This window comes from Lutjanus erythropterus, chromosome 9, assembly GCF_056507025.1.
Source record: "Lutjanus erythropterus isolate fLutEry1 chromosome 9, fLutEry1.hap2, whole genome shotgun sequence".
Classification (NCBI taxonomy): Eukaryota; Metazoa; Chordata; class Actinopteri; order Lutjaniformes; family Lutjanidae; genus Lutjanus; species Lutjanus erythropterus.
Window position 1 is genome coordinate 34,593,301 of NC_139325.1, and position 14,200 is coordinate 34,607,500.

Below are 14,200 nucleotides of genomic sequence, written 5' to 3' on the forward strand. Positions count from 1 at the left end.
TGCTTGCAGGTTAATGTCCGTGCCTGCGCTGAACGTGGTCATATGTTGCCCCAGTTGAGTGATTATATACCTGTTTATTCTGTCACAGTTTACATTCAACCTTATTTCCATTTTGTATATCAAAACACTGCCAAACCGCCCTGGTTTTATGAGTTGTTATCTGTCCAAAACATCCAGGATCAGGTGGGCCATCGGGGCATATGGTCGCTGGTCATAGTTTACCTTATTTTGTATCCCAATTAGTTTCAACGCCAGTATTTTTATGCCTCTGTTTTTCTGGCTGCAACTTTTCTGCAGCACATTGTGCGTCCGCTTGGAATGAGTTGTACCATAAAAATAAAGATTAAATTTTAAACCAACCCGAGAAATGAATGTGAACTGGTTCCTTTTTATCTCTGTGAACTGAACCTGGAGCTAGTTCTTGTGAAGTTTGAATTTGCACAGCACTGCACCAGTCTGGTACTGCGTCAAACTTTGTCAGCCTAACAAGCATCTGTCAGGTGAGGAATGACAGCTTGTTAAAAGCTGCTGGTTGCCTGGCAGCTGGTGGCACCTTAGCTTGTTGCAGGAATTATGTTCTGTCATCATTGATGTTAGTTAAAATTAGTGATTTCAGTGGACAAGTCAGCAGTTTCATATAGAGGTGCGATGGAATGTCACCTTGAAAGAAATGCTGTACGTTTGAGAAGAAAATGAGGTTGCAGGAAAAATGGTTCAAAGTCTTACTTTGTCAAACCTCGGGGGGACAGATGAAGTGATCTACCTCATCTGTTAACAGGTGAATTTGATGCTCAAGGAGTTTAAAATCCATCATGAGTTCAGTCACAAATCCTGCGACAGGTTCATATGTTTTGCTGTGCAGCTTTCAATCATGTGGCGTCTCCTGAAACTGGCACTCAGTCATCAAAACTTTGAGGAAACCTTGACAGCTTCGGTTTTATTAGCCAAACTTTGGAAACATCTGTCTCTGAGATTTCTGTCACCACCCTGGTACAATGAGGTAAATTACATTTTGTTTGCGTTGCTCAAAGCATCGACATAAACAATCCTCCAGTTACTCTGGACAATGCATAGATCCCTCTGTTTACAGCTTTCATTACAGCTGCTTTCTGTAGAGTAAATAGCCCCAAGTAAGAAAATGTTTTCTTGTGCAATTACACTAAACTGTCCCTTTAACCAAGTTTAAATGATTGATAGCAGGCTCAGATAACAACTGCCAGTCTTTTGGCAGCATACCACTGTATCTCCATCTGGATGTGTTGTGGGGATCCTTTTACATTCGCTTCTAATTGTTCAAAGATTAGAGGCAGTTTCCACAGTTTGGTCACCATCTGCTTTAGGGATTCAAATGATGCACTTAAACTCAGCTGCCAGTTTATTAGACAAAGTTAGGTAAAAATGAAAACAACTGTTCTGCACTAAATCCCACCCTCATGAAGGATTTAATGTTCAGGTTTTGCAGAAACTGTTTTAAAGAGGTGTTGAAAGGTATTTTATGGTGCTGCTGAAGTGTTTTGTGTTACATTAAGAGGTGTATATCACTGATTTAAACAACTACGATGTTAACTACTATGTAAACGTGTACTCGTGCAACATACCATTAGAAAGCTGCAATTCTTGCGTTTTGATTCATGCAAGCCATTTCAAAATTCTTTTCAAACACGTGAAGTCTCAGTAGTAACCCACCAATCAATAATAGTCAGACAAAAACGATTCTGTTACAATCGCAAAAATCCAGTCGATCCAGTCCAATAATAGTCCAAAACACACAATTACATCGATAAGTACCCACAAACTGCACAAACCAGATGTTTACTTTTCCACTTATATCCTTCAAACTACTGTGTAAACATTTATACTCATACAACATACTGTTAGAAAGCTGAGATTCTTGTTTTTCCATTGATGGTAACAGTTTTGCGATGTATCACAACAGCAGGTACAATCACTGCCACAAATCAGCAAACAATTACAAAACTGAAGCAACTCACCAATGACGAGTTCCAGTAATCCATTGATCAATGAGTCCCATTTCGTCAGCGAAGGTCCAGTCTATCCAATAATTATTCCAAAATACACGATTTCCATCATTAAAAGTAATTTCTCTGTGGCATCATGGTTGCGGCAGCCCGATCTTTTTGATTGACACCTCACTTTAATAACAGAACAATGGGAGCTTTCAGGCCCACAATAGCTGACGAGAGTCCAAGTTGAAAGGAAAGCGGCTGCCTCTCTTCTTCTGTGTAAAGACAGAGCCAGTTGGAACAGATTGGGCGAATGATTGACACTTTCTATTGCCAATCAAATTCTGAAAATGACAATCTGCAGTTTTTATATGTAATATGTAGCTACAACAGGGAAATTAGTTAGTTAGTTTTACTGTGAGTTGCTTCCAGCTAATATTCACAGTTAAAGGTAATCTGTGGGCTTATTTTTGCCAAAAAAAAAAAATCTGGCACAAATGCAACAAAAACCTCCTACTTCAGCGTGCCACTGGCATTATTCAGTGCCAACGGCGCTTACAGTGATTCTGACTGTTGGGGGAAAAAAGCTAGAAAAAAAGAGTGCTACCTTTAAACAGAGACCAAACAAAAAATTTCCAACAAAAACTTGCAGGACCCAGAGGACTGTTGGAGTAGACAGCATTAGTTTGAGCTAGATGTACCAAATAAACTGGGCTTTTATTAACTGAATGTGTATCCTCTGTCCTCTTAGGCACAGGGTAGTCTATCCAGTGATGAGCTGCGGGTTCACCTGTCAGTCCCCTCGGACAACGTGGTCATCAACAACACACACAGCTACTCGAGCCGCTACCAGCGCATCCACACCTTCCCTGATGACCGCGACCACGAAAGAGAGGGAGAAGGAGAGTACCAAGAGCCCAGCGCTCTGCTGCGGCCACGGGATCACAGAGACAGCACAGGTACGTTATAAACACACATATATGAGCACACAGCTATGGAGTGCATTTGTAGATATGACAGGATCCATTGTTTCTGTAGCTGCTACATGCTAACACGCAGTAAAACATACCACATTTTAAACAGATGGTGACAAAGATTGATCCACAGTAAACCACATACAGTTGGCATGGAGTCTGTGAAAAATATGAAACAATGAAACTTACAGCAGCAGGTACAATCAGTGCCACAAACCAGCAAACAGAAATTACAATTACCAAACTGAGACAACTCACCAATGCTGACTTTGAGTAAAGGCTGATTTATAATTCTGCATTGAACCAGCGCCATACAGAAGTAGCGTACCTTGCACCATGCCCTACGCCGTAGCCTGATGTGCACCTCACCCAGACACGTAGCTACACATCGCAGCGATGCACACTGCAACAGCTGTGATTGTCTGCTTGGTCGCTACATGCTTCCTGCACAGCAAATTCACCTTCTCCTTCAGTGGAATACAACAAACCTTTAAGCAAACCTTAGTTTTATAGACATGTCTAAGAATTATTCTGTGACCTTGCCTGAGCTGGAGCATTCATTATATCTTAACTAATTAAGGTTAATCAGTCGGCCATCATGCTCCTTCACTCCGAGTGGATCAATGAGCTGACAGAGTGACCAGACACCACTAATATTGAATAACCAGGTATCATTAGGCTTAATGTTGTCTGTAAATAACAAAACCTGTCAATAGACAACTATTGATCTAAGCTAGACTGAAATTTAGTCAGAGACAACGGTCTGACGCTGCTGCCGCCCACTTAAGCTAACGTTAGCTCTCCATCAGAAGCAACGATTATCGTTCCCTGGAGGCTCAGACATTCTTACTGCTCTCTTTTGGGGATCCTCTCCTTTCCAGGAAGTTGCGGAACCAGAGATCGTGATGGATTTGTATGTTTTTTGTTTCCCAACCTTTTTTTGACATTTTCATATCTCTTCCATGAAACGAAACCGTGAGTTTTCCAAGAGAAGGGGGCGAGGCCTTGCCTACTTAGGCTGGATGATGCATTGCTGGTAGGATACATATAGGACAGTTGCGTAGGACACTTGCATAGGACACTTACATAAGTTACAGCATAAGCTTCTGTCTAGAGCCTAAATACAACTATAAATCAGCCTTAATGCCTGCATTGATAATATTCTGAGTCCTATTTCATTGGCCAAGATCCAGTCAATCCAATCCAGTAACAAAATTAGTCCAAAACATGAACAAACTGGCAGAAGTCGTGAACCTTCGTCTCATCATCAGCACATATATATGACAGGATCCATTGTTTCTCTTGTAGCTGAGGGACTCAGTCCAAAAAAAGAAAATAACATCATGAAAAATAAAAATATATATGATATTTGGCCTAGTAGCGTGACAGAGAACATGCTAACATGCAGTAAAACATACCACATGTTAAATAGATGCAACAGAGATTGATCTATAGTCAACCACACACAGTTGGCATGGAGTCTGTGAAAAATATGAAACAATGCAACTTTCCATATGTAAAGAATTTTCATTTCTACAAATATGTATGTGGTTTGTACAGACTGCTCTGCTTTGCGTGCCTTTGTTCAAACCTCTGTTTGTTGATCATACCAATAAGCTCTAACTCATTTGCAAAGGGGAAACAGCAGGAGAAAAAAATGTGGCGTGCATATCAAGACAACACTGGTATTACGATGTATTTCACCACACTAAACAAAAGTAAATCAAACCAAACACCCTGCGAGGAAAAGAGACTCCAAGAAGATGCACAGCGCAGAGGGGGCACAAAAGAGCTATTGTTCTGAGAAAAGGGAAGAAACAGAAAAGAGGGAGGAGAAAAAAAAAGAGGAGTAAAGAGAGGGGAGGCATTCCTTCTCTTGCATTGCACCACAGGAGGTCTGCATGCCGTTTTTACTAGGCGCCTGTGTGAGTTTGAAATAACATGAGTAACAGAAACATTATTTCATCCACTGGTTTTTGTTATGTTTGTTATGGTTGTGGCCACAGTTGTGTTAACTTTGCCTGTTCTTGTTCTTGCTATGCTCCTCTGTTCTGTGCTCCATGTGTCCGTGCACCCCCTCCTCCTTCCCCTGTATCATAATGGACATGCTAACGGTGTCATGCTAATGGTTGTTATTGTGTTTCGTTGTGTATGTGTGTGTATTTTGTGTCACTTTGTACCATCTGTACCATCCATATCGTGGCTCCTGCGTGTACCCCGCCTCGTCCTGTGTGTGTGTGTGTGTGTGTGTTTGTGTGTTGTTCACGTGCGTGTGTGCCCTCCCAGCCTTGCTGTTAAACAACCCAGCCTATCACCTGCTCCTGTCAGATCACAGAAAAGGCTCGAGACCCCTAGCCGTCCCCGGCACCACTCAGGCTCAGGAAAAGAGCCTCAATGTGCCCCAGGGTAAGAGACCTCAGACTGGGCCAACACAGTCAGGAGGGGCCCCACCTCACCACCTACCTTCCAATCTATCTACCCAGGGTGGGGGCATTAGAGGTGCTCTCACAGCAGAGAAGTGATTAGTCTTTTTTGCATGTGTCTGACCTTCATCATCCCTCCTGTTACTCACATAATTAGTCACTCTCATTCACTCACCACTCAACATAACTCAAGCTTTGTTTGAAGGGATGGTTTGGTATTTGGGGAATTGTACAAATTTTCAATCTTAACCAGAGAATGACAAACGCCTTTGTTTATTCTCACGGCGTGTCTCTGTTGATGAAAATGTCTTTCTGTCCCCTTTTGTCTAGACTGAAGTGTCTTGACAGCTGTTGGATGAGTCCACATGAATTTTTTTTTTAAAGAAATTTGCTGTGCACAGATGACGAATCATTTTTTATCTAAAACCACAGTCAGGTTGACTTATTTGGTTTTGACTGAGATGTCTGAACAACTGTTGGATGAATTTCCATGAAATTTAATATAATGACTTTCACGTAACCCTTAAGATGAATTGTAATCACTGTGGGGATCCTCTGACTTTTCTCCTAGCGCCACCACATTGTTAATTTGTCAAATACTTTGTTTTATGACCAGATTCCAGAGATGGGGCAAAGTCATTGTTTTGCTTGTCACAAGTCTTAAGTCTTTGCACTCAAGTCCCAAGTCAAGATAGGCAAGTCCCGAGTTATACCCGAGTCCTAAACTTTGAATTTCAAGATCTTAACGCATCAGACTGCGCTCTTCACTAAATGCCATTTTAACAAAAAAGCCTCGACTTACTGTTCTTTGTGCAACTTCAGATGTGGAGCAGAGTTGGACATAGTTGTAGCTCTGTACTTAATTTTCAACCTGCACGTTTTGCACCACCTTGTAGTTTATTTACTCAAACAAAATTATCTTTGGTATCATTTTTTTCCCATCTGGAGCTCAGTAACGTAACATTAGTTCTTCTTGGTTCTCTCCTGCAGCTCGATTTAAACAAAGTGGATCTGGGAAATTAAGTGTTGACTTGCTGGGAGTGAATATTGTTAACGTTAGAGCTGCAACGATTAATTTATAATCGACAATGGAGTTTTAATCGATTTATAAAATTAATCATCAACTATTTTGATAATCAATTAATCAGATTGAGTAATTTTCTAAGAAATAAGTCAAAGTTCTCTGATATCAGCTTCCTGTGTTTTTTTGGTTTCCTTAGTCCCACATTTTAAAACCAACAACTATTAATCAATTAATTGAGAAAATAATAAACAGATTAATCGACTATGACACTAATAGTTAGCTGCAGCGCTACTTAACATTAGTTGATTCAGGAAATAAACCGATTTGTTGCACACTTAAAAAAACATACTCTTTAGTCTTTTCAGTCTTTTCATGGTATAAACATTGTACCTGCTAGACAAACACGTGTAAACATTGACAGGATGTTAGCATGCTGACATTAGCATTAGCAGCTTCAAAAAAACTGCTAGCATATCTGTAGACCTGTAGTCTTAACCATGTTGAACGGTGCTCTTAGCTTAGCTCAAATGTTAGCTATCTGTGAAATCACAAAGTCACAGCTTGCAAACACTTCATCTCTCCCTCCCACTCCAAGCGTGCAAGGAGAATCTACGGTGGCTGTAAAACTCAAAAAACGCAAAAGTATTTAGAGCCAGTGTTTGTTTGTCCATTCAGGGCTACTGTAGGAAGCCCTATTGTAGGTCCAGCAGTACTGTAGACTCATTGCCAGGTAATTAAAACATTATAATTCTGATTTTCGGGTAATTAAACATAAATGAAAATATACTTATGAGTATATTTACTCAATTTCTGCCATATTCTAACAATAAATCCCTGTAAATCCTTCACACTGGACCTTTACTATACAGTATTCATCTTTATGGACTGTGGCAGTGTGCACATTGAAGTGGATAAGAAGTTTTCCTCTCATCTGTATTATGATTTTAATAAAAGTATAACACCTTAGTATTCAAAGCCTCTCTTCCCCACAGGTTTTGACTTATGTATGCTGTCAGAACCTGATGGAAAGCTGATCGTGTTGAACGTTAGATTGTTGGACCTTTTGATAAATTGAAACTTTAAGAGGTGTTTGAATTTTATCAACAAGTACAGCAGGAGACCAATACAATGTCGCAGGAAGATTGATTCTCCAAGTCCGCTCATCCATCACAAGAAGTTCAGTTGTTCATTTTCCTGATTTCGATACCTGCCTCACGATCCAATAGACGTCCAGGAATTAACCAGGAAAAAATTGTATGAGGCACTTGAAGGCAGATCTCTAGCGTATGTGCCGTGACCAAGGTCGTTTTTGTTGTGCCCAACTTTTAATTCAAAACTCCAGCCGACGATGATAAATGACCTTATACTCGAGTAAATTTTAAACCTGTGCTTACTTTTACAAGCCGGGTTTTTCGCCATCTGATCAAGTTTCGGTCAGATTTTCTTTTCACCCATCTCTGTTCCTCTTAGGCTTTTTTTTTTTTTTTTATTATCCTGTTTTATTGCATCAGGTTTATTTTCTTCTGTTTTCAGCTTCTTTTTTCTTTACTGAACCTTTTGAAATTATGTTTTTGAAAAGTGTTGCACAAAAGTTCCTTTAAATCCAAACTATCCCTTCATAACAAGTCTGAATTCTTGTCTGACCTTTTTTATGATTTGATTCGTTCTCTCAAAGCTCAACAATTTGTTTTTAATCACACAGCTCTCAAAGTAATCTCTCCACTTCATCCACCCTGTCTGTCTCCTCCCTCCAGCCTGTGGTTTGGACATGGACATGGAGAAGGGCTTCCCCCCGACTCAGGAGGAGCCTCCTCCCTACCCCGGCTCCCCTCCTTACCCCTCCCTGTCTCCCCCCGTGTCTCCCCCGCTGCCTCCCAGCGTCCCTCATTACGCCGAGGCCGACATCGTGAGCCTGCAGGGGGTCAGCGGTAACAACACGTACGCCGTGCCCGCCTTGGCCTCCTCGAGCCCCGGGGCCGACGCCGCCCCGCTGCCGGAGCTGCCGCGCCAGTGTCTCATCTTCAAGGAGAAACTGGGAGAGGGGCAGTTTGGAGAGGTGAGGAGCAGAGCTGCGAGGGTCACTGTATTACAACACAGTTACTAATCAATATTTAATTAATATTAAAGTAATGTAACTTGATTACTTTCTGTTACTTTTTCTACTTACTTCAGTATAAAATAGGATGAAATTGTTCAGCCTAATATAGTTCTTTGAGGCTGCAACTGATGATTATTTTCACCATCGACTAGTTGGTCAATTATTTTCTCAATTAGTCGATTGGTTGCTTGGTCCATGAAATGTCAGAAAATGATCAGAGCTCAAGATGACGTCCTCAAATGTCTTTTTTTGTCCACAACACTAAAATATTCAATTTACTGTCAGAGAAGGAGAAAAGAAACCAGCAAATATTCACATTTAAGTCGCAGAAATCAGAGAATTTCGACTTTTAAAGGACGGCTCAAAACAAGTAATCGATTAATTAATCCTGTCATAATCTTGTCTGTAATGATAATTTTCATTATCGATTAATCTGTCGACCATTTTCTCCATTAATCAATTATTTGTTTGGTCAAAAAATTGTGAAAAATATTGGTCAAGTCCAAGAGGACGTCCTCAAATGTTTACTGTCAGAGAGGAGAAAAGAAACCAGCTGAAATCTGAGAATTTGTGTTGTTTTTCATTAAAAAATGACTCATAATGATTCACTGATTATCAAAAGAGATGCATATTAATTTAATAGTTGATTAATTATAGATTCATTGTTAATAGATTAAGTGTTTTATGTTTGTTGTTTGGTTTATTAGTTTGTCCAGCTGTTCTTTCTTTTGTTGTGTGCAATTTATTGATTGATTCATTCATTTAAAGACAAAAAATGGTGAAATTTCCACCCAATTAAATATTTTTGTGCACTGTGCTTGGTGATATCTGTAACTGTAATGGAATACAGTTACCTTTTTTTTTTGTATCCGGATTACACAACCCTGTTACATGTAATCTGTTACTCCCCAAGCCTGATCAGGAGTGACCTGAACGAATGAGTGTGTGTGAGGGTGACTGTGCTTTAACTCTGTGTGCACGTCTGTGGTGAAAGGTGCACCTGTGTGAAATCGAGAGCCCTCAGGACCTGCCCAACCTGGAGTTCCCCTTCAATGTGAGAAAAGGTCGTCCTCTGCTGGTAGCGGTGAAGATACTGCGCCCCGACGCCTCCAAGAACGCCAGGTCTGTAACGACAAACACAGCTGAGCCTGGCTTCAGTGTGGTTCACAGCTTTTCTCTCTGCTTTTACAGCTTATCTCCTCTTCCGCTGTTATGAGTTTATTCATGCAACTGCTGCAGTGACTTTTGGGAATATGAGGGTATATAGAGGTGTATGCCAGGCATAGGAGCCAGGAAATTTGACAGGAAGTCTGGTATTATCAGGGAATTATTAAAAATTGATTAGTTTTTAGGAATTTTAGGAAATCAACACATTTTTAGATGAGTCAAATGTTGCTTTTTATGTGAAATGTGACCCCTAGAGGGCAGAATGTGGACTTCAACATGTTCAGAGCAGCCAGTCTTAACATACCATATGAACTTCTGTGTTTGTAATCAACTACCTGACATAAAAAAAACTTGGGACAGAATCATTCCTTTATAAATGCCGTTTAAATAATTCACTTATTGCAAAACAGTCTCATTTTTTGTCAAAACTGAGCCGACAAGCTGCAGCAGCAAAACTTGAGTAAGCTTTAATTAATATACAATACTGTACTGCATGATACTGTAGTTGAATTATATACAGTGCCGTCATTTAATTGAATGTAGACTAGAGTAATTTGAAAAGTGTTTGAAACAGCTGGACCACATTTTGAAAGAGTCAGTTAAATTCAGTAAATGATAAAGCTGTCTTTTTCATTACTTAATATTCACGTCAATAAGATCCGCATAATAATCTGCATGAGAAAGCCAATTATCCGCCCGTAGTGATGAATTTACCGCGGACAGGTGTGATCACTAGAAGAAGTTTCCACTGTAATAACTTAATTTGCACAGCGAGTTTCAAATCTGCTGTTACGAAGTGTTTCACAAACGAGGAGAATTAAAATCAAGCAGGAAAATAATGAAATACAGCATCACCTTCAACAAAAACTAAAACAGCTAAATAATGGATAAAAAACACACATCAAAGAATGGATAAAATAAGTAACAGATAAAGTAATTAAAGTCCAACTCAGGTCGTGGTTTAAACAATATAAAATGCTCTGCAAGAAGTAATAAATTGTTTTGTAAAATAAGTTAAAATACCTTGTTGAAATGGCTTACATACATCTCTTCACCTTACCTTTATTTAGTGCTCAAGGATTCATGAATATGCAAACAGTCCCCGCCCTCTCTGCACGCCGCCAACCCTCATCTTTACCCCTCAGTAGCTGCACCTGACGCCTCCTCTCTTTTGCTAACTAATCACGTTAACTAGCTTCATCAGGCGTCTCCTGCGGGCTGAGCATCGCCACTAATTATACGTATATCGCCACGCCCTCGATTAACGTGATTGGTACCTTGGGTTTATGATGTCACATACCTAGCCTGACTGAATTTGTTTTTTGAGAGAGATGCTCATACATGGTGTTTACTGCTTATTTCACTCCTGATAAGTCTTAATACATGAAGAAACACCACATGGACATGCTAACAAGGTTAAAAATATGATTTTTACTGGAGGGGGTCTTTAAGAAAAAGACGGACGGTAAAAATGAGTCTTGAGAGATGATTAAAAAGCGGGGCGGTGAATTTTCTAGTTTATGAGGTATTTTTATTCCAAAGGGTTGTAGCCCTCACAGGAAAGACCCTGTCACTTTTGGACCCCTGCCTTGACCGTGGAATAGCTAACAGGTCTTTATCAGAGGACCTCAGGCAGGTGAGTTGCGGATTAAAAGCTCAGCCAGGTAGCTTGGTGCCATAACCTGCAGGGCCTTAAGAGTCAATACTAAAACTTTAAAATCAATACTAAAACTGACAGGCAGCCAGTGAGGAGAAGTTAAAATATGGAAGATGTGATCATGGTTTTCAGCTTTAGTTAAAAGTCTGGCAGCTGATTTTTGGACACCCTGAAGCTGTGTAATGTTTTGGCAAAGGCAAGTGAGCGCAGCATTGCAATAATTCAGATGAGAGGTGATAAAAGCGTGAATAACTCTTTGGCGATCATTAAAAGTAATAAAGAAGCTAATTCTACAGATATTTCTCAAGTGGGGAAAAGCACGACTGTTTTTTAAGATAGGAATTGAGACTGCAAGGTTCTTAGCAGAGAGTACAGCGTGTTGAGATAGACGGCCAAGTGTGCTCAGGGCCAATCATTAGGATTTCAGTTTTGGAGGAGTCTGTGTAACGGAAGAAGGGAGTTTTTCTTCTAAAAACATTATACATGATAGAAAATAGTTGCTGAAAACATGTGAAAAGACTGAAAACTATGTAGTAATGAATTATTTAGTCAGACCGAACTGTAGTTCATGATTTCTGTGTTCAGGATTTTTTTTTGGACGGAGCTGAAACATGGCTCGGTGACATACTGGTCCCCCAAATGTATGTAAGGCCCACAAACCGGGACACAAACGACACCGTCTCCCCGTCCCCTCGCCCTCCCTGACGGTCAGTTACGAACGTACCTTCAGCGACTCTTTCAGTCCAAATCCGCCCAGCAGTTCACTTCAGCTCACTTCAGTTCCAACAGCCTGACACCGAAGAAAAAAAAAATACCATCATGTCACCGTCCTCTGGCTCAAACATGTCTGGACATGTCCAGTAAAGCTGCTAGACTGAGCATCCATGTTTCAGGTTGTTTCAGTGATGTTGAATGTGTTCCAGAGCAGAGAAAACTGCTCACTGTTTTATGATTTTGTGACCTAATTTATAGATTTTTTTAAAAACTCAGAACACAGATTTATTGCTGCGTTACACAACCTTTAAGCTGAATACAATGTTCTATTGTCCAATCCTTAAAAGCAGCTAAGGAAGCTAACTTAGCTGCATAGAAATGAAATTAAATGTCATGCTGTTTGACTCCAAAGAGAAAGTAAAACTGGCCCTAGGATGGAGCCCTGTGGCGCTCCATATTGTGATAATGTTTCAGAGGAGGTAAAGCCATCAGCAGACTCAAATTTTCTGTCAGAGAAGTATGAAGAGAACCACCGGAGGACAGTCCCTCATGTTCTACAGAAGCAGAGGAAATACAAGTCCAATATTTTCTCACATTTTCAGCCCTGATTCAGTCCCCTGAGCTCCACAGAAAAAATATTTGAGCCTGTGTGGTTTTCTGGATGTTTGCTTCTCCTCACCAGCTGCTTGTTTACTTTGGCTCGCCGTCCCCTTTTTCACTCTGGGCAGGTAAAATCAGCTCGTGTGAGCTCATGTGCTTAGAGCGGCTGTCCACAGGTTTATATGGGAGTTTAGTGAGAGACGGAGCAACACAAACATATTGACCAGGAAAACAAATCAATGAGCTGGACAACCACACAGAGCTGCAGACTGTTGATTCACGAGGGAAACAGCAACCTTCTCACTCCAGTGGTGACATAAAAACATTGATTGATGAATATTTAACATTTTTAAGTGATTTGTTTTTAAGAAAGAAAAAAAAAACAGCACAATTTACTTGTTATTGTGCCCTTTTCTCTTGTTTACTCTCTGATATATTTCACTCTTCCTTCTTGGGCCGGTAGGAACGACTTCCTGAAAGAGGTGAAGATCCTGTCTCGCCTGAAGGATCCAAACATCATCCGTCTGCTGGGAGTGTGTGTGAGCAGTGATCCTCTCTGTATGGTCACCGAGTACATGGAGTGTGGAGACTTGAACCAGTATCTGTCTCACCGAGTGCTCCTGGACAAGACGGGGCCTTCGCACAACACCCCGACCATAAGGTAAAACAGAAATGCGCCCGCAGATAGAAGCGAACACACGGTCACGGCTTTGAGTTATTTATGAATCTCTCTATCTGTGAACTTTTTTCTCCCTCAGTTACCCGGCCCTCATCTCCATGGCCAGCCAGATCGCATCAGGAATGAAGTTCCTCTCCTCGCTCAACTTCGTGCACCGGGACCTGGCCACGCGAAACTGTCTGGTCGGCGGTGAGAGGGGCGAGAGCGGGGAGGATCGGGGCGGCGAGCGTCACATCAAGATAGCCGACTTTGGCATGAGCAGGAACCTGTACGCCGGAGATTACTACAGGATCCAGGGCAGAGCGGTGCTGCCAATCCGCTGGATGGCCTGGGAGTGTATCCTCATGGTGAGAGCGAGGGAGCAAAACTGTGTTGCAAAACTTTTTTTGTACTCGGTCCAGACATGTTCTGTAACAAATCTGGTGATGATTGCTCAAAATTTGTAGGAGTAGCAAAAAAAACCAAAAAAAAACAACAACTAAAAATGGCAGAAAATTGATCCAGACAGATTAATTGATTTTATTACTAAGGAATTTTATTACTGAGACTTATTGTTCAACAGTTACTGTCCAGAATGTAAAGTTTGTTGTTACGGTGCCGCCGTCTGGCCAGTTTGCACCAAATTTGACACGACACCAATACACAAGTGTGAAGTAGATCGGATGAACAGATCTAAATATATTTCAAGAACATTCAAACAGTCAGACAGAGATTTCTTCCTTTATAGTCAGAAATCATTGATCAGAATCAACTAGATTATTTTAAATTGACAATGATTAGTGCTTTTAACGCTAAAGAAATGGCAGCTCACCTGAGTTGTATGGTGGAAAGTTTTTTGCATGCTGGAACACGCAACAACAATAACTTGTTTAATGTAAACTGTGGTAATCGTCTTTGTGC

The 14,200-nt window shown here is 40.8% G+C and overlaps 1 protein-coding gene across 4 annotated transcripts in view; it reads left to right on the top strand.

The window, feature by feature from the left end:
- Positions 1-14,200, top strand: part of ddr1 (discoidin domain receptor tyrosine kinase 1) — a 95,767-nt gene that overhangs the window by 77,020 nt on the left and 4,547 nt on the right. For 2 of the 4 annotated variants that reach the window (XM_084727307.1, XM_084727310.1), the window contains 6 exons: positions 2,716-2,923; positions 5,225-5,344; positions 8,140-8,441; positions 9,478-9,605; positions 13,085-13,282; positions 13,380-13,647. In XM_084727307.1, coding sequence (XP_084583433.1) covers positions 2,716-2,923; positions 5,225-5,344; positions 8,140-8,441; positions 9,478-9,605; positions 13,085-13,282; positions 13,380-13,647 — 1,224 coding nt within the window. The remainder of the gene's footprint in view (positions 1-2,715; positions 2,924-5,224; positions 5,345-8,139; positions 8,442-9,477; positions 9,606-13,084; positions 13,283-13,379; positions 13,648-14,200) is intronic. The other 2 variants (XM_084727308.1, XM_084727311.1) reach the window with 2 other exon arrangements.